We start from the raw sequence: 20,904 nt of genomic DNA, 5'->3' as shown, positions 1-20,904 counted from the left end.
TTATTCTGTATATAAACCACCCTGAAACCCTCGATTAGATTCCAGGTTGTAACTCACTCTGGGATATCTGTTATTCTGTATATAAACCACACTGAACCCTCGATTAGATTCCGGGGTATCTGTTATTCTACACATAATCGTCCCGAATCCCCTTGATAAAATTCCAATCTGTAACTGACTTCCATTTTTAAGGGATTCTATACATTAGCCACCTCAATCCTTTGATTAGATTCCAAACTCGCACTCCTGGGTATCTGTTAGTCTGTATATTAACCAGGAGAAAGTGAGGACTGCAGATGCTGGAGATCAGAGCTGAAAATGTGTTGCTGAAAAAGCGCAGCAGGTCAGGAAGAAGGGCTCACGATTCCTGAAGAAGGGCTTATGCCCGAAACGTCGATTCTCCTGCTCCTTGGGTGCTGCCTGACCTGCTGCGCTTTTCCAGCAATACATTTTCAGCTCTGTATATTAACCATCCAATCCAAACCTTGTTAAAATTGCCCATAGTGTTCAGGGATGTGTATGTGAGGTGCATTAGTCAGGGGTAAATGTGGGGAAATGGGTCTGGATGGGTATTCTTCTGAGGGTCAGTGTGGTCTTGTTGGGCTGAAGGGCTTGTTTCCCCACTGATGGATGATATGAACCACTCGGAACCCACTCGATTAGATTCCAATGTGTAACTCACTCCTGGGGATCTGTTATTCTATATATAAAACACCCTGAACCCCTTGATTAGATTCCAGTCTATAACAATCCCTGTCGTGTTAAACTCTTGTTCCTAGCAAAACCTCCTGGCAAGAACAGTCAATGTATCACTTGCCCTCCTATCTGCTGGCTCTACTATCATGTTAACTTTCTGATGTTTATGTACAAGATTAGCCAAGCCCCCCTGGACAATACCGTTTCAGAATTTCTCACCATTTTAATCACAAACACTGTGTTTTTTCTTTTCCCTCTGCAAATCACGTTCCAGTATATGCTGTTCCACCTGCCAATGATTTAACTACAATTCACAAAACACTGACAGCAAAGTAGATGACATGATGGGATGTAGCAAACTCTTACACTCAGTACCTTCATGTTGCAGTGTAATAATATCCAGTCAGAAACCTTCCCTCCCTCAGGTACAAAACCTCCCTGGGTCTGGAAGAGTGGACTGGACAGAGAACGGGGATTTTCATCAGTCACTGAGTTAGTTTGGAAATCTATGCTGCACATGGACATTTCTCCACATTATATTTAGTTTCTATGTGTGGGTGTGTGTGATGGAGAGAGTTTAAACTGAGTTTAACTCTGCGTCTCTGATTAGGGATTCCCTGTCCTTCAGAAAGTTGACTGCAACATCATAGAAAATGTGAGTATGTGCCTGTTTCTCTCCCATCTTTCAGAACACATGGAAACCTCCACATACATCAGTTGAATCCTGTCTGGCTCAGCTCATTTTTGAGTTGGTCCATCGAGGGTACTTTCTCCTCTGCTTTCTTCCCTCTCGTATCCCGTTGCTCTGTCTATAAATCACCCAATCTCACTCAATTTGACTGCAATCTGCAGCTCAGTCCTGGGTATCTGTTATTCTACACATAATCATCCCGAATCCCCTTGATAAAATTCCAATCTGTAACTGACTTCCATTTTTAAGGGACTCTGTACATTAGCCACCTCAATCCTTTGATTAGATTCCAGTCTGTTTCGCACTCCTGGGTATCTGTTATTCTATATATTAACCATCCAATCCAAACCCTGTTAAAATTGCCCACAGTGTTCAGGGATATGTAGATGAGGTGCATTAGTCAGGGGTAAATGTGGGGAAATGGGTCTGGATGAGTTATTCTTCTGAGGGTCAGTGTGGTCTTATTGGGCTGAAGGGCTTGTTTCCCCATTGCCGGGATTATATGAATCACCCGGAACCCTCTCGATTAGATTCCAATGTGTAACTCACTTCCAAGTATGTGTGACTCGCATGTTTCAAAAACACCTCAAAACCTTCAATTCTATTCCACTTGATGGAGTTTAATTTAGATAAACGCGAGGTGCTGCATTTTGGGAAAGCAAATTTTAGCAGGACTTATACACTTAATGGTCAGGTCCGAGGGAGAGTTGCTGGACAAAGAGACTTTGAAGTGCAGGTTCATAGCTCCTTGAAAGTAGAGTGGCAGGTGGATAAGATAATGAAGGCAGTGTTTGGTATGCTTTCCTTTGTTGGTCAGAGTTTTGAGTATAGGCATTGAGAGGCCATGTTGCAACTGAACATGACATTGGTAAGGCCACTGTTGGAATATGGCGTGCAGTTCTGGTCTCCTTCCTATCGGAAGGATGTTGTGAAACTTGAAAGGGTTCAGAAAAGATTTACAAGGAGGTTGCCAGGGTTAGAGGATTTGAGCTACAGGGAGAGGCTGAATAACTGGGGCTGTTTTTCCTGGAGCATAAGAGGCTGAGGGGTGACCTTATCGAGGTTTATAAAATCATGCGGGGTATGGATAGGATAAATAGACAAAGTCTTTTCCTTGGGGTGGGGGAGTCCAGAACTAGAGGGCATAGGTTTAGGGTGAGAGGGGAAAGATATGAAAGAGACCTAAGGGGCAACTTGTTCACTCTGAGGGTAGTACGTGAATGGAATGAGCTGTCAGAGGAAGTGGTGGAGGCTGGTACAACTACAATATTTAAAACACAGCAAGATGGGTATGTGAATGGGAAGGTTTGGAGGAATATGGGCCAAGTGCTGGCAAAAGAGACTAGAGTAGGTTAGGATAACTGGTCGGCATGGATGCGTTGGACCAAAGGGTCTGTTTCCATGCTGTACATCTCTATATTAAGTTAATGTGTTCAAAATGTAGAAAAATAGAAGCCATTTCTTTCATTATGATGGTTAATTTTTCTTAAGTGGGGAGGTGTTAAGATGTGGGTGTACTGTATCTGTAAGAGAATTAAAAGCTAGCAGCGACAGCACCAAGTGTTCTCAATAAGACACAATGTAACATGTGGTCCAGCTACTGGGGTAGCCAGGGTAGCTGGTTGCCTGGAGACAAAAACAAATTTGAATTAGGCCAATCAGTTTAAATTATACCCTGAAAAGAAACTAAACTCCAATCAAGTTTGAATTTAGTATACTGATAGTCTTAAAAGCCAATGACACAATCTGATGCTTTGAGGGTATAAAACTGGGGAAAATTGGACAGTTGGGAGGAGAACTGCCAAACCAACAACATCTGCAAACAGTACAGAGAATAACTATCTTAAAGGTACCTTTATCGATCAGTACCCTGTGAAGCAGAATTCCCCAAGAAGAAGAAAAGAAGACAGGAATGCAGAGAAGAACCAAAATTGCCTGGCTTTGAGATAAGAAGTTTTGTTTTATAAATCTTAATTGGGATGTTTTATCGGACTTGTATTCTAGAAGGGAAGGTAAAAGATAGGTTAGAGGAAGGAATTGTAAATTGTTAATCATTCTCTGTTAAAAGTTTAAGAAATGAAGTTGTTAATCTTTAAATAGTTCTTGGCCTCTTGAAATTTCACGGATTACTGCATGGGCTAAATCTTTTCAGTGTTGCTGAAGCAGGAGAGTTTACCCCCTGTCATAACACCATGTTCTTAATATTTATATACTTGTAGAAAATGTTTATATTCTCCTTTCTGTTTGCTGCCAGTCTCTTGTCATATTTTGCTCCTCTTATCTCCAATTTCACCTCCTGTCTAGTCTTATATTCAGCACAATTCACACTTTTATTATGAATCTGACATCTGTCATATACTCCCTTTTCCTACTTTGTTTTACTCTCTATCCCTTTCTTTTTTTAGGAGCCTCTGACATTTTTGACCCACTTTTTCCCATTGTGGGAACATGCCAGTATGAGCATTTCATGGAAATGTGCAAGGCAATAGCCTAATGGTATTATCACTGAGCTATTAATCTAGAGACACTGTGCTGCAGATCTGCCATGGCAGATGATGGCATTTGAATTCAATAAAAACCTGGAATCAAGAGTCTAATGATGACTATGAATCAATTTTTGGTTGTCAGAAAGCCCGTCTGATTCACTAGCATGAAAGCAGATCCTTCAGTCCAGACTATGCAACCCTAATCTCAAACTAAACTAGTTCCACCTGTGTGCACTTGGCCCATATCGCTCCAAACATTTCTTACTCATGTACATATCTAAATGTCTTTTAAATGTCCTTCAGGAGGAAGGAAACTGCCATCTTACCTGGTCTGGACAACATGTGACTCCAGACCCACAGCAATGTAGCTGACTCTTAACTGCCCCGGATGGGCAATAAATGTTGGCTTAGCCAGCAATGCCAACGTCCCATGAATGAATTTTTAAAAACTTTGATGACTTCTGTTCCACTATTTGTTTTAAATTAACTTGCTTAACAGACAAATTCTTCAGACGTAATAAGTAATTATTCACCAGATTTTCATTTCTCAGCTGCTGCAGTTGTGATGAGGTCATTCATTCTGATGGGGTGATAGTGAAATGTTTTATTTAACTCTTCTCATCTGTATATCTTAGATTTTAATTTACACCCTTGAATCGTGATTATAATTGTGTGATATTGACCTGAATTGAAGTGCTCCATACCTTTTTGGAACAAATGTGTTGGTCTTCAATCACAGCTAGTCCATGTCATCAAAATTGTAGAAATCTGTTCATTTTATTCTAGCATCTAACTATTTTTGATTTTATTCATTGATCAGAGCTGTGAAAGAAATTCAGAATTCAGGACTGGTGTTCCATTTATCCAAATCCACAGAAATATATTTTTATTTTGCAGGTTGACTGTAGATTAAACAAGGAGCTACTTCCTGCACATAATAAGGTCTTAAATATAGATGGTGACAAAAACTTTCTTTATAAATCAGGTAAGATACTTCAGCAATATTTAGTTGTAACTAGTTCCTCAGATCATGTGATTCGGTTGTGGGTAATTGTAGACACTTTCCTGTTAGTGAAATGTTTATAGTGGTGATTCAGAAAACCATGCTTGTGAAGCTTAAGAGAGGGTACAGAATGCAGCCCACACTAAGCATGGGGGAAGGTACAGAGGGCAACCCATATTCAGCTTGGGAGAAAGTAGAGGGCACAATCCATTCTGAGCATGGGAAAGGGTACAGGGCACAACACACACAGTCCAAATATGTGCAGGTCAGGTGAATTGCCATGCTAAATTGCCCATAGTGTTAGGTGCATTAGTCAGAGGAAAATGGGTCTGGTTACTCTTCAGAGGGTCGGTGTGGACTGGTTGGGTTGAAGGGCCTGTTTCCATACTGAAGGAAATCTAATCGAATCACACTGAGCACAGGAGAGGGTACAACTGAGCACTGACCACACTTGCTGCAACTTTGTAACAGGGCAGTCAGCACTTAAGAAAGATTAACTAACATTCAATCAGGAGGCTTCATCAGCCTTGATTATTTTGTACCACCTGAAATGAGAAAACTTTTCATAGTCAGTGACATGTAGTAATCCAGCATTTTTCACATTTTTAAGGAGATTCATAGAGATATACAGCACCAAAACAGAGCCTTTGGTTCAACTTGTCCAGACTAACCCGACAAATAAATCAAGTCCCATATTCCTCTAAACCCTTCCTATTCATATACTGATCCAAATGCCTTTTAAATGTTGTAATTGTACCAGCCTCCACCACTTCTTCTGGCAGCTCATTCAATACATGCAGCACCCTTTGGGTGAAAAAGCTGCCCCTTAGGTCCGTTTTAAATTCTATCTCTCTCACCTTAAACCTATGGCCTCTACGTTTGAACTCTCCCACCCCAGGGAAAAGACTTTGTCTACTTAACTGAACATAAACCTCTTTTATAATCTCTATAAGATCACCCCCCCCCCGCCGCGTCTAACACTCCAGGGAAAATAGCCTTAGCCTATTCAGCCTCTCCCTATAGCTCAAAATCTCCAACCCTGGCAACATCCTTCTAAATCTATGCTGAACCCTTTCAAGTTTCACAACCTCCTTCCAGTAGCAGAGGGACCAGAATTGCAGGTAGTATTCCAAAAGTGGCCAAACCAATGTTCTGTGCAGATGCAACATGACCCCCCAACCTAAACTCAATGCACTGACCAATAAAGGCAAGCATACCAAACGCCTTCTTCAGTGTCCTATCTACCTGTGACTCCACTTTCAAGGAACTATGAACCTGCACAAGTGCTGCCCTGATTTGTCTTTCCAAAATGCAGCACCTCACATTTACCTGAATTAAACTCCATCTGCCAGTCCTCAACCTATTGACCCATCTGATCAAGATCCTGTTGTACTCTGAGGTAACCTTCTTTGTTGTCCACTACACCTCCAATTTTGGTGTTACCTGCAAACTTACTAACCATACTTCCTATGTTCACATCCAGATCATTTATATAAATGATTAAAAACAGTGGACCCAGCGCCAATGCTTGTGGTACAGCACTAGTCACAGGTCTCCAGTCTGAAAAGCAACCATCCATCACCACCCTCTGTCTTCTACATTTGAGCCAGTTCTGTATCCAGATAGCTAGTTCTCCCTCTTCCATGTGATCTTAAAGATAGTGGAGTCAAGGGTTATGGAGATAAGGCTGGAACAGGATACTGATTAGGAATGATCAGCCATGATCATATTGAATGGCGGTGCAGGCTCGAAGGGCTGAATGGCCTACTCCAGCATCTATTGTCTATTGTCTATTGTCTAACCTTGCTAACCAGTCCACCATGCCTTACTGAAGTCCATATAGATCATATTTACCTCTGCCCTCATCAATCTCTCCATAACTTCTTCAAATAACTCAATCAAGTTAGTGAGACATGATTTCCCACGCTCAAAGCCATGTTGACTATCCCTAATCAGTCCTTGCCTTTCCAAATACATGTACATCCTGTCCCTCAGGATTCTCCCAAACAATTTGCACCAATGTTAGGCTATCCAGTCTATATTCCCCGACTCTTCCTTACCACTTTCTTCAATAGTGGCATCATGTTATCCAATCTCCAGTCTTCCATCATCTCACCTGGTGCTATTGATGATACAAATATCTCAGCAAGGGGCCCAGCAATCATTTCTCTAGCTTCCCATACAGTTCTCGGGTACATCTGATCAGATCCTGGGGATTTATCCACCTTTATGCATTTTAAGATGTCCAACACCACCTCCTCTGTAATATGGAAATTTTTCAAGATGTCGCTCCTTATTTCTTTTGCTATCTTCCACAGTAGGCATTGATGCAAAATATTTGTTTAGTATCTTTCCCCCATCTCCTAGGGCTCCACCTATAGGCTGCCTGTTCTCTTCCTTGTTACCATTTTGTCCTTAATGTATTTGTAGAATCCCTTTGGATTCTCCTTAACCCTATTTGCCAAAGCTATCTCTTGTCCCCTTTTTGCCCTCCTGATTTCCCTCTTAAGTATACCCCACAGGGATTCACTCAATCCCTATTGTCCATACCTGACATATGCTTCCTTCTTTTTTTTTATTGTAAATATTTTTATTGAGAAAAAGATTTTAGGTTTTTTACAAAATTACAAAATCATTACAAATTAGAGTGATAACTTTATAATATAATGACAATACAGGAAACAAACTCCTACCCCACAAATCACTGAAATGAGAGAGAAAAATAAAACTTTACAGAAACTACAATTCAATAAATGACTAAAGGAAAAAAAAACAAAAAGATAACAAATTATATTCAATTAAGTTACTAGACACATCACAATCCCACCGAAGCACCCCACCACTGGGAGCATTAGTAAGCAAACCCGTATTTATTCAGGATTCTTCCTCCCAGACCGCCAGACATAGCACACATGACTACACAAAGCCCTGATCAATATAGCCAACAAGTCTCTTTCAATATAATTCAGAAAGGGCCGCCATGTTCTGTGAAACAGTTCCATTTTCTGGTTCAGTATACTTGTAAGGACATCCAGGGGGATGTGCTCCATAACTAATCTACGCAAGCCTGAAAGTCCTGGGGGATTCTCTGACACCCAGCTCATTAGAATGTTCTTCCTCTGACAAAATGAAAGAATATTAAACAATTTCTTTCCATGCACGTACAAAGACGGGAGATTTGGAAGACCCAAAAGGAGGGACACCGGATCCAACTTAACCTTAGTTCCTAAAACTTCTTCCAAAACGCTCATTATGGCATCCTAATACCTGCGAAGCTTGTGCATGACCACAAGCAATAGGTAAGAGTGCCAACATCCCTTTTACATTTGGGGCACACTGGGGACACTCCTGTCATGAATTTCAGTGCCAAATGACTCCTGTGGAGTGTCTTCAGTTGATCCTGTTACAAATCAAAATCTTCCTAACATGCTTCCAAATATCCTCCCATATCTCTGATGAGATTTCCACTGCCAGTTCTTGAGTTCAGATTCTGCATAGCCACTCAATGTTTTTCGTAACATTACTTCCTAACAAATGATAGAGCGTGCTGACTAAGAGAGTTCCCGTAGACTGGAGCACTCTCCTTTCCATATCCGACTTACAGGGACTAACCATCAATGCAGTATTTTTTGTATAAAGTCCCTAACCTGGAAGTAACAAAAGAGGTCTCTCCTAGGTCACTCAAATTTCCGACTTAGCTGCTCGAAAGAGATCATGACCTCCCCGTCAAAGAAATCTCCCAAACCGGAGATTCCCCTCGACTCCCAGATGTAAAGCCAGAGTCCAACTGGCCAGAATCCTAACATTCCCACTATGGGTGTGAAAGGGGAAGTTTTTTGTAAGTTGCCCTCACCTTGCTGCATTATTCTCCATGCTTTAACTGTGTTAAGGACAATTGGGTTTCTGCAGTGGTCCGTAATAGTCCTCATCTTGTCCATAAATAGCAAATTGATGAAGGGACATTTTGTCTGGGAGGCCTCAATGTCCAACCAGATTGATCGCAGGTCCTGGCAGGCCCAGTCAGCCACATAAGATAGTAAGGAACTCAATTGATATTTCTTAAAGTCTGGGAAATCCAAACCTCCCTTCTCCTGCAGGAGCTGCAATTTATCTAGCTTAATAAGAGGCCACCTATGACATCAGATAAAAGATCTGAACCAGCTGTAAAGCCTCCGTAGTGCTTCCTTGGCAGCATCAAAGGGAGCATTCGCATGGGATATAATAAGCGAGGAAGAACATTCATTTTAACCAGATCTATTCTTCACAACCAACATATCGGAAGATCTTCTCAGTGCCGAAGGTTCTGCCTTATCTTCTCTCGCAATTGCGCATAATTAACTTTATATAATTGATTGAAGACCGGGATGATAAAATGCTTAAATACAGGAAACCTCTCTGTGACCACCAGAAAGGGAAACTGGTTCCATCCCCAAAATCGGATATATTAGTAAGGCCCCCCGCAGGCATGGCCTCCAACTTCATGAAATTAATTTTGTACCCTGAGAACAAATAGATTAATCACTTATATTAAACGGGCCATAGATGTCATTGGATAAGTTAAGAAAAGAAGGATGTCATCCACGTAAGGGTAATTTTATGCCTGCCCGATCCTACCTCTGGGGCAATTATGTTGGGATCCCTCCGGATGGCCTCCACCAGCGGTTCAATCACCACTGTAAATAATAGTGGTGAGAGAGGGCACCTTGTCGGCCGACACTAAAACTATCTGACCTTATGCCACTAGTGAGAAACACTGCCACCCACTTGGCAAAAACCCCTCCAAGACCAGGACATAAAAAAGATACAGCCACTCCACCCGATGAAATGCTTTCTCTGCATCCAGGGAGACAACCAAACCTGGAATCGATCTTTGCTGGCATACTTGGACCATATTTAATACTCTTCTAATATTGTTGGTAGACATACGACCCTTGATAAAACCTGTCTGATCCTCCTTTACAATGAAAGGTAATACCCTCTCCAGCCTTAACGCCAGCATTTTCGACAGAATTTTACATCCATGTTCAGTAACAACATGGGTCTCTACGAAGTGCAATCCTCTGGGGCTTTTCCTTTCTTAAGAATGAGAGAAATATTTGCTTCTCTCAAAGAAGACAGGAGTCAGCCCTGACTGCATGAGTAATTGTACATATCCAAGAGAGTGGCCCGGCCAGCATGTCTATAAAACTCCTTACAAAATTCACTTTGAAATCCATCTGGACTAGGCGCTTTACCACTCTGGAGCAGCTTCACCACCTCCTGTATTTCCTGAATTGTCAGGGGGGTATTCAGAAAGGAGACCTGCTCTGAAGTTACACCTGGAAGATCCAGGGTCTTAAAAAAGAATTCCATTTGCATCAATCTGTCCTCATAGCCCTCTGACTGGTACAGCTCAGAGTAAAACTTCCTAAATGCTGCATTTAAATCTTATTGGCATTGCAAGTAAGAGTACCAGCACTCGCTCTGATGGATGTAACAGATTGGGGGGCATTCTTCTTTCTGGCCAAGTATGCTAGATATCTATCTGGTTTATCACCATACTCAAATAATCTCTGTTTTGCAAAAGAGATTTCCCTCTTTGCTTTCTGGTTGAGTGCAGTGTTCAAAGTAGTCCAGAGGGCTACAATCCGCTGCAATTTGGTTACAGTCTGTCTGTCAAAGTATGCTGTCTCAGCTGTCTTCAGGCGAGTCTTGAGCAAATGTTGCTGTTCTCCCCTCTGCCGCTTCCGGATCTCAGAGTAAGAAATAATCAAACCCTGTGCATAGGCCTTGGAAGTCTCCCAAAGCAGCGATGGATTACTGGCTATACCCAAATTAATATTCCAAAAGATTTTAAATTCCCGCGAAAGGACTCAATAAACTTACTATCTTTCAGGAAGAAAGGGTCCATGCGCCTGTGTCAGGAGCCTTTCCTATAATCACCTGTCTTGACCTCCATGTACACTGCCGCATGTTTGGAAACTGCTATATTCCCTATTCTGCCAGACAGCACTGAATTCAGAAAGGTTGATGGGCCAAAAAAAAAGGCAATTCTTGTATAGCTCTTATGTGGATTAGAAAATAAGGTGAAATCCTTACCTTGGAGTAAGACATCTCCACATGTCCACCAACCCCAGCTCCCTGTTCAGGTCCACCAACTGCCTGGATTGTGGAGACACACCTGCAAGACCCTGAGGCATCCTGTCCACTTTAGGATCAATAATATGATTAAAGTCTCCCCCTATAATTGTACGACGTGCCCCAAGGACCATCAATCAAGAAAGCACATCTGTTAAAAATTTAAGTGGGCATGCCGGGGGGTGGGGGGGGCAGTATACATTCAACGTCTCATATTCATCTCCATATATTAAAGCTTTAAGAATTATAAATTGCCCACACTCATCCTTGATTTGGCCAAACATTTTAAATGGGAGGTTCTTCCGAATGAGGATAGCAACTCCTCTACTTTTCGAATTAAAGGATGAGAAAAATACCTCCCCGAACCCTCCCTGTTGCAACCTCAAATGCTCCTTATCGGTTAAATGTGCTTCTTGCAGCAAGGCTACATCAACCCTCTCTTTTCTAAGGCTTAACAGTATCTTTTCTCTCTTAATGACTCCCCTTAACATTCCAGGTGCACTATTTAAACGAATGGCTAGCCATGATCGTCCAAAACAGTCCGTGACACCCCCCCTCCCCACCCCCCCTCCCTCCGCCCCGTGAGGAAGAACCGTACTCACAGCGCCGAGTGAAAACCATAAATAGTTTGTATAAATTTAAAAGTGCAACTTCCAAAACTACCAAGTCAAAACTTCTAACAGTGACTTCTACAATATACCAACATATAATGCAAATGAAAGGAGACTTTCCCCCTTGCCCACAGGGGGCACTCATACCACCCATTAGCCCCACCATGACTCCTTCTAGCTAAAGCCATGCCCCCACCCCAGACAACACAAAGTAAGAAAAAAATACAAACATAACAAGAAAGTTAAAAGTGGGCACTCAACCTGTCCCCTCCACATTATAATCCTCACCACTCCTGGTAGAACAAAAATATGTAACCTCTTCCTCCAAATACACCCCCCCTCCCCCGCCATCCCACACCAGAAAAGAAGAACAAAAGGAAATAAGAAAAAAACAGGGAAACAAAGGATGACAGGAAGGAAGAGAAAAAGGGAGAGGAGAGAGGCAAAAGAAGGCCAAAGGAAAAAATTATGACCCTGGCATATATTTAAAAAAAAAATGACCCCCCGCTCCAACAACCAGGTAAACCAGGCAAATAACAGAGAAAAAACAAAAATAAACATCATTGTCCATATTATTCACATCGAGATCGATTTGAGTCTCTTCCATCAATGAATCAATCTTCTCTCTGAGTTTCACAAACTCTAAGATCAGGCTGTGTTCCATAGGCAATCGCGGAGGCCGACGCTGCGGCCATGGGCATGTCTGTTGGTGTGGGGGGGGAGGGGGTGGTGTTGGCGGGGGGGTCCTCTGCTTGTTGAGATCCTCGCCTTCTCTTCCCTTTGGCCATTTTCCTAATAATTTTAAACTGACACAGGACAGTTCTCAGGGTCAAAAAAATTATTATTTCTACCACATTAGGTAATAAAGAGAGGGTGTGTGCCCCACTTTGGCTGGGTTCTGGTGCAGAGCTCAGCAGGGCAGAACTACTGGGTCACTGCCATCTTGAATTCCCCCTTCTTATTCTTAACAAAAACCTCAAATTCTGTAGTCATCCAGCATTCCCTATGATGATCCGGATTACTGTCCAGGTCTTCAGGTTAGTGGGATCGGTCAATAAGCATACTTGTAAACGATTCTTTGTCAATCACACAAGCAATCGTTCATTTTTTGATATGGCCGGGTCAGTAGACTCTGGTCAGCCCAGAAGTATGAGTACTCCTAGATCTCCAAAAGAATCCGATGACTTACAGAGTTTGCAGAGTTTATGTACATTGTTCATACTCAGACATGGAGCACGATCGCATAGTAACAATCAATCAGATTCCCTGAGGTCCACGTGCACTTTTGCCTTAGCCCATCGCGATTTCTTGTAAACAACCTGTTCTCAGAATCCTGTATGTCCTGCCCTGTGATTATGGGTAAACCATTACTTCTGCATTTAATGGTTAGGGTTATACCATTACTTCTACATTTACAGTATTTTATCAGATCTACATTAGTCTGCGGTTTCTTGTCTCTGTCTGGTTCAGTGCCATCTAACTTAGCAATGCAGAAGCCATTTTGTGCATCTCCTTCAACCATGTTGTCCTACCCTCCAGAGACTCATATTCTCATTCCCCCCTTTGGTCACTCCATGATCTCTAAAAGGGAAGGCTAATCCAAACAAATGGCTTTCAAGGCATTCCAGCCATCAACATCCTCTAGAGTGGAGGTAAAAACAATGACTGCAGATGCTGGAAATCAGATTCTGGATTAGTGGTGCTGGAAGAGTACAGCAGTTCAGGCAGCATCCAACTAGCTTCGAAATCGACGTTTCGGGCAAAAGCCCTTCATCAGGAATAAAGGCAGTGAGCCTGAAGCGTGGAGAGATAAGCTAGAGGAGGGTGGGGGTGGGGAGAAAGTAGCATACAGTACAATGGGTGAGTGGGGGAGGGACGAAGGTGATAGGTCAAGGAGGAGAGGGTGGAGTGGATAGGTGGAAAAGAAGCTGGCAGGTAGGACAAGTCCAGACAAGTTATGGGGACAGTTACTGAGCTGGAAGTTTAGAACTAGGGTGAGGTGGGGGAAGGGGAAATGAGAAAACTGTTGAAGTTTCACATTTCAACTCCACCTCCCACTCTGCCGAGGACATGGAGGTCCTGGGCCTCCTTCACCGCCGCTCCCACACCACCAGACGCCTGGAGGAAGAACGCCTCATCTTCCGCCTCGGAACACTTCAACCCCAGGACATCAATGTGGACTTCAATAGTTTCCTTTCACCTGGGAGTGAAAGGCAAATCTTATGACCAAGGGAGCTCACAAGCTTAGCAATTAAACACTTACCCAATAACAATACCGACAAACAGACAGAAGAGAATGATTCCGATATACATAGCTCAATTGATAAGACAATTGTACCAAGAGCCTGATCCCCAGTTTCTCCAACTGGTCCCTTCAGTCATTCCATCAAGGAACACCTGGATCTCGTCTTGTATCTTAGTAATATTGCCAGTGCGATTGGGAATGCCCATAATGCATTTATCTTGGACAATTGTACAGACCCAGCCTTCCTAGTATATAGTATAAGGCGTACTGATTCTGCATAAAGATGCAGATCCGATAATCCCAGTTTATTCTGTTCCAGAACCTCTTTAGTCTTATCTCCTAGAATCATCAGGCCGCAGATGAGGTAGTTGCGATTCTTTTGATTTATCACCCCTGCCAATCCTCCCAAACCCAGGGTACTCAGGATTCCCCAGCCTATTGAGTGTCATCTATTTTCATCCAGTCCCTTGGGATCCTTCTAATTGGAGCAAAGGTCGGCTGAAACTAACCGCTGCATCCTTCTCAGATGAAGTTTCCATCGACTTGTCCACTGGCCAGGACAAGGTACTGTTGTGGGAACAAGGACTCCATTGTGACCTTATGGGGAAAATCTTTGCTATCAAGGACAAGGAAATTAGTAGCTTTACCTTGGCTGAAGAAATATTAGCCTGGTTTGGTGTATATGTGGGAGGGTTTGTTAAAATAGGTTACTGAAGTGTAACAGCAGGGTTCTGGTCAGGTCTACAGGAGTAAAGGGCCGACATTTTGCAAGAGGTATCGCTTGAGCACCATAAAAAATGGGCAAGCTGACTGTTGAGCGCTCGCACTGTATGGTAAACAATAGTCCTCAGAATTCTGTTCCCATTAGACTCTCCCTTAGCTCTATTGCACATAGTCTTGGTGACAGTATCAGATTCTGAAGAGAGAAAAGACCTATAAATGCACAAGGGAAGGGTTCCGTTCTGGGTCCGTACGTGAAGATGGGTATGGTAACTTATGCCGCATAAGGCCAGTTGTTCCTCAGCCAGCGGAAAGCAAGCTGTTTGTATACATGGGCAGGAAATATAAGGCTCCTTTTACTTACACAAGAGGATGAGACAAGTCTTCAAATAGGCAGGAGATGTTATTTGGAACATGAACAATTGCACACCCATAGCCAGTTCCATTAAAACAATTCTCATACGACCCTGCAGTAGAATTAAAAGACATCAGCAAACAGTTGGCAGGAGGGTTAATACAGTATTGGAAAGTGATATTTCTCTTCGGAGGGTCGGCAGTAGGGAGTCTGACGAATAGATTGGGACTGGGGACAGGGCAAGTACGTCATCTACTGATAGAAAAGACTAATAAATATTCTCAAAAGTCACTAGGAGTAGCATTCTACTGATTGTGGGGTGACGAGTGTTCTGTGGGCCTGTATAAATAAGTTGTTTGTGGATTCCCCTATCAGGCTTCTCTTTTCTCAAGTAGGCCCGTCCTGCAAAAAGGGATGTTGTTCCTGGGCCTCCTCCTATTATCCTCACTCGGCTTATGTCTGCAGGAAACATCAAAAAGACTGGTTCAGTAACGACATGGCAATTCCCACTGTTTTCTACTGTCCAGATGGACCATTCGGTCTTTCTGATGTTAGAGTCCATTGCAATAGTCAATTTTCATCAAGTTCCACACTTTGAAGGTGTCTGGTGCAGTGCACTGGACAACATCTCCTCGGCATAGGTGGTGGTTAGTCTCAGATTGTTCCGGATCTCATCAATACTTAGTGGCTTTCCCCATCAGGAAGTTGTATATGATCAAACAGGTCAGCAGGGAGGCGATCCCCCACGTCTCTCTTCGTTCAAGTATCTGAAAGAAGAATAGCATTAAAACAACACCAAAATTGAAAATCCCAAAAGGACAGGATCCCCTGGGTTTCCTAGAATTCCAGTATTCTCTCCTCCTCTCCCCCCTTTTGGTTGGCGCGGCCAATCAATTTACAATGGTACAGGTGGACCCAAGGCGAGCAACCAGTGATTTTAACCGCTGTAGAGGTGGTAGGTAAAACCTGAAGGGGCCATTCCAATGAGGTTGGAGACCCTTGCGAGTTGGGTTCTTGTCAAGCACAAACGAACCAGGCTGCACCCGTGACGAGGCTGAAAGGGACGGAACATCGCCGTAGGCCATGCGCACCTGGGAGTGAAAGGCATGCATAACGTTATTTAGAGCAAGAACATATCCAATTGTTTCTTCGGTCATGTGGTGGAAGTGGACTGAGGAGGGAGTCGAATTGTTCCAAGGGGTACGGAGCGGATGCTCATAGAGAATCTCAGCTGGAGACAAGCGTGTCTGCCCTCAGGCGTGGATCTCATCTGGAGTAAGGCCACAGGGAGTAGCGTAACCCAGGAGAGGCCAGTCTCAGCCATTAATTTGACAACTTTAATCTTAAAAGTTAAAACATTCAACAAGGCCGGCAGCCTGAGGACGATAAGCAAAATGCAGTTGTTGATGAATAGAAAGCTGGGAACAGAATTCTTCATTAATATTACCAACAAAGTGCAGTCCATTGTCCAAACTAATGCACGCAAATATACCGAAGTGGGGAATAATTTCCTTGAGTAAATTTTCACCAGTCTCAGCAGTAGTGTTAGTAGTAGGGTAGGCTTCAATCCATTTAGAAAAGTCATTAACAATAACCAAAACATATATAGCACTGACATTTCTGCAACTCAATGAAGTCCAGTTGAAGTGTCTTAAAGGGGCCCTCGGCATGTGAGTTCTACCCAGAGTGCAAGGCAAGTCTTTTCCAGGGTTATGTTCCTGACAAATAAGACACCAGTCACTAACCCTTTGGGCTAGTTGTTGGAGGCGGGGATGCCACCAAGCAGTCAGGAGAAGGTCGTCGACCGAACAGGCATCACAGTGAGTTGCATAATGCACACAGTCAATAATCGATAAAGCAAGATCGTCAGACATACAAGTTTGACCCGCGGGAGTAGTCCAGAGTTGAGCGTCATACAAACAGCCCAAATTGGACCATAACAGCTTATCAGTGTCAGGGGTGACCCCTGAAGTTTAACAACATATTGGATAGTTGGCATTAATTTATCTAAAGTAAACTGGTTCTTGTTAGAATTTGTAGTCTGCCTCATCATTCTGGGCACAACCATAAGATCCCCGTTAGAGGTTGCTTCTGCTGCCGCATCTTTCAAATGGTTGCTAATGTCAACTAAACCTTTGCCATTACTATGGGCAGTACATTTAATAAACGTATCAGCTGTAAAATTTGTTTGTGAGAACCTCTTGATCTGTCTTCCTTTTCCCTTTTTATTTTGTAACATTCTATTTTGCTCCTCAATCTGAATTCCAATTTGCATCCTTTCACACTTCTGCCATTGAATATTCTTTGCCATTTGTTTACTCATTTGATCTGTAATGCCATCAAATCTGTTACTATTATCCTCACTTTACTCATCCATTAAATTCACCCTCTGCTCCTTAAACCCCATTCTAACTTTGCAGACAATTGCCTAATGTCTCCCATGTCAGCTGATGTACTAACACTTCCCAAAGCCTTCTGAGTCATCCACTCTCTCTATATTGCAAGACTACTGTTCCAAAGTCAGTGTTGAATAACACAGAATTTCTTCAAATCAAACTTTGGAAAATTTAAACCATCATTAATTATCACAGACTGTCTACCTGTCATGGATTTGATTCCCGCTTGTTGGATTTTGAACTGAAGTCCCAGCTTCACATCCTTTCTCTCCAAGGTTGATTACTTGCACCTCTGCCTCTTTCTCAGTAATTTGTCAGTGAAACACCTTTGTCACTTGCAGACTTGACTGCTTTGATGCTTTCCTGGCCAGATTCCTAACCTACCCCTTAATTTTATCTATAAATATGGTGTCACCTCAGCAGTGATTCCTAGTTGACTATCAACAGTATCCCCACTGAGCTACATTGTCTTTTGACTTCAATGGAATTTGATGGGACCTTCCATGTAGATTCATTTCCTCCTTGGAAGTATTGATGTCCACATATTAAGATCCACATATTTGAAGTCTGCCTTGTTAATTTAAGCCAATCATTGAACTGCGCAATTTTTTAGTATTGTCATATTCCCATGAGAGTCAATCACCCCCTATATTTTACAAATTAGCGTAATTATTTGAGATGGGGATAGCCACAGGAAACTCTTGCACTACCTGCTTCCCTCTCCTACTTTTCCTGGAGGTCATTAATCTACCTGACTGTATTTTCAGTTTATCTCCCTCCCTGCAACTGCCATCCATCACACCTCCTCGCAGCTGTAAACTCCCTAACTGCCGCTCCAACCAATTCATGTGATCTGATAGGATTCGCAACCAAACACATTTCCTGCAGACCTGACCATCAGTAACATGGAAACTCTCCCTAGTCTCCCGCATCCAACAGGAAGAGCACAGCACTCTACTAATGGCCAGCTTTGCACCTTATCAATCTACAGTCCCAGAAAATAGCACAGTTCTACTGCTCTAAAAACACTGCTCCAGAATAACTCAGCATCTATGATTTTTAGATTTTTAAAATTTAATCAAGAGACAGACCTCAATAAAAACATATCAAAAAAGAACCCACTCTACTCACTATTGTAGATTTACAAAAAAAGGTTATACTTTCAAACTGCTCCCTTTGGTTTGGCTTGTAGCTTTATATTTATCTCAATTAGCATGGAAATAATGTGTTCATTTCTAATCTCATAATTTTGTTGCTTTTGGTAATGTATTTCCCATTTGATGCCTTGTGTCATCTAGTTAGAATTAAATTTGGGTCAGATACTCAGATCCATATGTGGTGTAATTTTAAGTTTTCCTATTTTCAGGTAATGACCTCATGCTAATTATTGGAATAATGTTTTCCTTGAAGATATGATATTTTGAAAGTTTTCCAGTATTCCAATTGTACTTGTCCACATTTACAGTTTGTATTTCATACAATAGCTTTTTTTTTAGAACTTTAAAGGCACTTAATAAGCTATTTTGCCTTGTCCTTAGCAAAAGGACCAGAAGGCCCAACCTGCATTTCCAGGGGGATAAATAAAACTAATGCGCAGAAGTGCTATTTCAATGATTTGAGTTGTCAATCCATGGAAACTGTTTCTAAGCAGTTAATAGTGACAGGACTGACGAATATGTAGATGATGTCAATAGAGTGATGCTGGAAGAGCACAGCAGGTTAGACAGCATCTGAGGAGCAGGAAAATCAACGTTCGGGCTGAAATCCTTCGTCAGGATTCGGGATTAGGACAGAGCCCAGGAGTATATAGAGGGAAGTGGGTGGGATTAGGGAAGGGTAGTAGGGATGGTGATAGGTGGTTACAGATAAAGGGTTAATGTGATTGGTCAGTGGGAAGGGTGGACCAGAGAGGTGAGTAGGAAAATGGACAGGTTAGGACAAGTCAGGGAGGTGAGGAAGCGGGGTGGGGTTAGATGTGGGATAAGACTGGGGCAGGAGGGTCTTTGAAGCTGGTGAAGTCTATGTTGAGGCCATTGGGCTGTTAGCTTCCCAGGCGAAATATAAAGTTTTGTTCCTGTAGTTTCTGTTTAGTCTCACTCTGACAGTGAAGTCAGTGGATACACGTGCTTGCATTCACCTATCACCATTCCCCCCAGGCAACATATGCTTCTGGGCTCCCTCCACTTCCCCAGTCCTGATGAATAGTTTTAGCCCAAAATGTTGAATTTTCTGCCCTTTGGATGTGGAGAGACCATACCCTCGCGACTCCCTCGTCAGGTCCATGCCCCCCACCTGCCCACATCCCACTCCCGGCATCTTTCCCCGCCACTGCAGGAAGTGCAAAACCTGTGCCCACACCGGTCCTTTCACCTCCATCCAAGGCCCCAAAGGATACTTCCACATCCGACAGAAATTTACCTGTACCTCCATCAATGTGATCTACTGTATCCATTGCACCTGATATGGTCTCCTCTATTGGGGAGACAGGATGCCTCCTTGAGTATCGCTTCAGAGAACATCTCTGGGACCCCCACCAACCAACCCCACCACCCCGTGGCTGAACACTTCAACACCCCTTCCCACTCTATCAAGGACATGCAGGTCCTGGGCCTCCTCCATCGCCAAACCCTAACCACCTGATGCCTGGAGGAAGGACACCTCATATTCCACCTTGGGACCCTGCAATCACACGGGATCACTGTGGATTTCAACAGTTTCCTCATTTCCCCTCCCCCCACATTATCCCAGTCCCAAACCTCCAACTCTGCACCGCCCCCCTGACCTGTCCATCACCTTTCCCAACTATCCGCTGCACCCTCGTCTCTGACCTATCACCTTCTCCCTCATCTTCATGTACCTATTGCATTCTCAGCTACCTTCCGTCTATCCCCACATCCCTCCCATTTATCACTTAGACCCCCCCGACCGAAAAACCTCATTCCTGATGAAGTGCTTATGTCCGTAACATTGATTCTTCTGCTTCTTGGATGCTGCCTGACCTGCTGTGCTTTTCTAGCACCACACTCTAGACTCTGATCTTGAGCATCTGCAATCCTCACTTTCTACTGCTCCTTGGATGTTGTCTGACCTGCTGTGCTTTTCCAGCTTCACATCTATTGACTCTGACTTCTTGCATCCGCAGTCCTATCTGTCTTGCTAATCAGTGTAAGCTACGTCTTACATTAAGTCTGTGTTTATTTTAATGAGTTAGAATAAAGGTTCTCCACTTTCTAAGAGGGTCAAGAGTTATTTGTTTGTAAGAATGCTGTGAGATGTAGTTTATCAATAGGTAATGTTTCCAGTGTGCATTTTCACCATTAGCCAAACTGTAGTACTCCCCTCACATTTCTCAGTCCACTTTTTCCCACTCTATTTTCAAAACTCTGTCATCCATTGCAATTTGTTTGAGTTTATGGACATTTTTAAAACTCCTCAATTCTTTTAAGTTATTAAAGGAAATTAATTGTTTTCTGGTCTGCAGTTCTATGTCAAATGCATATTGTAGGGCACCCTGGTCCCTTCCAGAGAAATAAATTAATCAAAAGTTTGCTCACTCTTCCCTCCTTCAGAATCTTTGCCCTGAC

The 20,904-nt window shown here is 42.9% G+C and overlaps 1 protein-coding gene across 5 annotated transcripts in view; it reads left to right on the top strand.

Moving 5' to 3' along the window:
- LOC140458343 (leucine-rich repeat-containing protein 49) overlaps positions 1 to 20,904 on the top strand; it is a 275,785-nt gene that overhangs the window by 67,067 nt on the left and 187,814 nt on the right. For all 5 annotated transcript variants that reach the window (XM_072552724.1, XM_072552725.1, XM_072552726.1 and 2 more), the window contains one exon: positions 4,771 to 4,858. In XM_072552724.1, the coding sequence (XP_072408825.1) occupies positions 4,771 to 4,858 (88 nt within the window). The remainder of the gene's footprint in view (positions 1 to 4,770; positions 4,859 to 20,904) is intronic.

The sequence above is a fragment of the Chiloscyllium punctatum genome, chromosome 33 (assembly GCF_047496795.1).
Source record: "Chiloscyllium punctatum isolate Juve2018m chromosome 33, sChiPun1.3, whole genome shotgun sequence".
NCBI lineage: Eukaryota > Metazoa > Chordata > Chondrichthyes > Orectolobiformes > Hemiscylliidae > Chiloscyllium > Chiloscyllium punctatum.
This window is presented reverse-complemented; position numbering and strand designations above follow the sequence as displayed.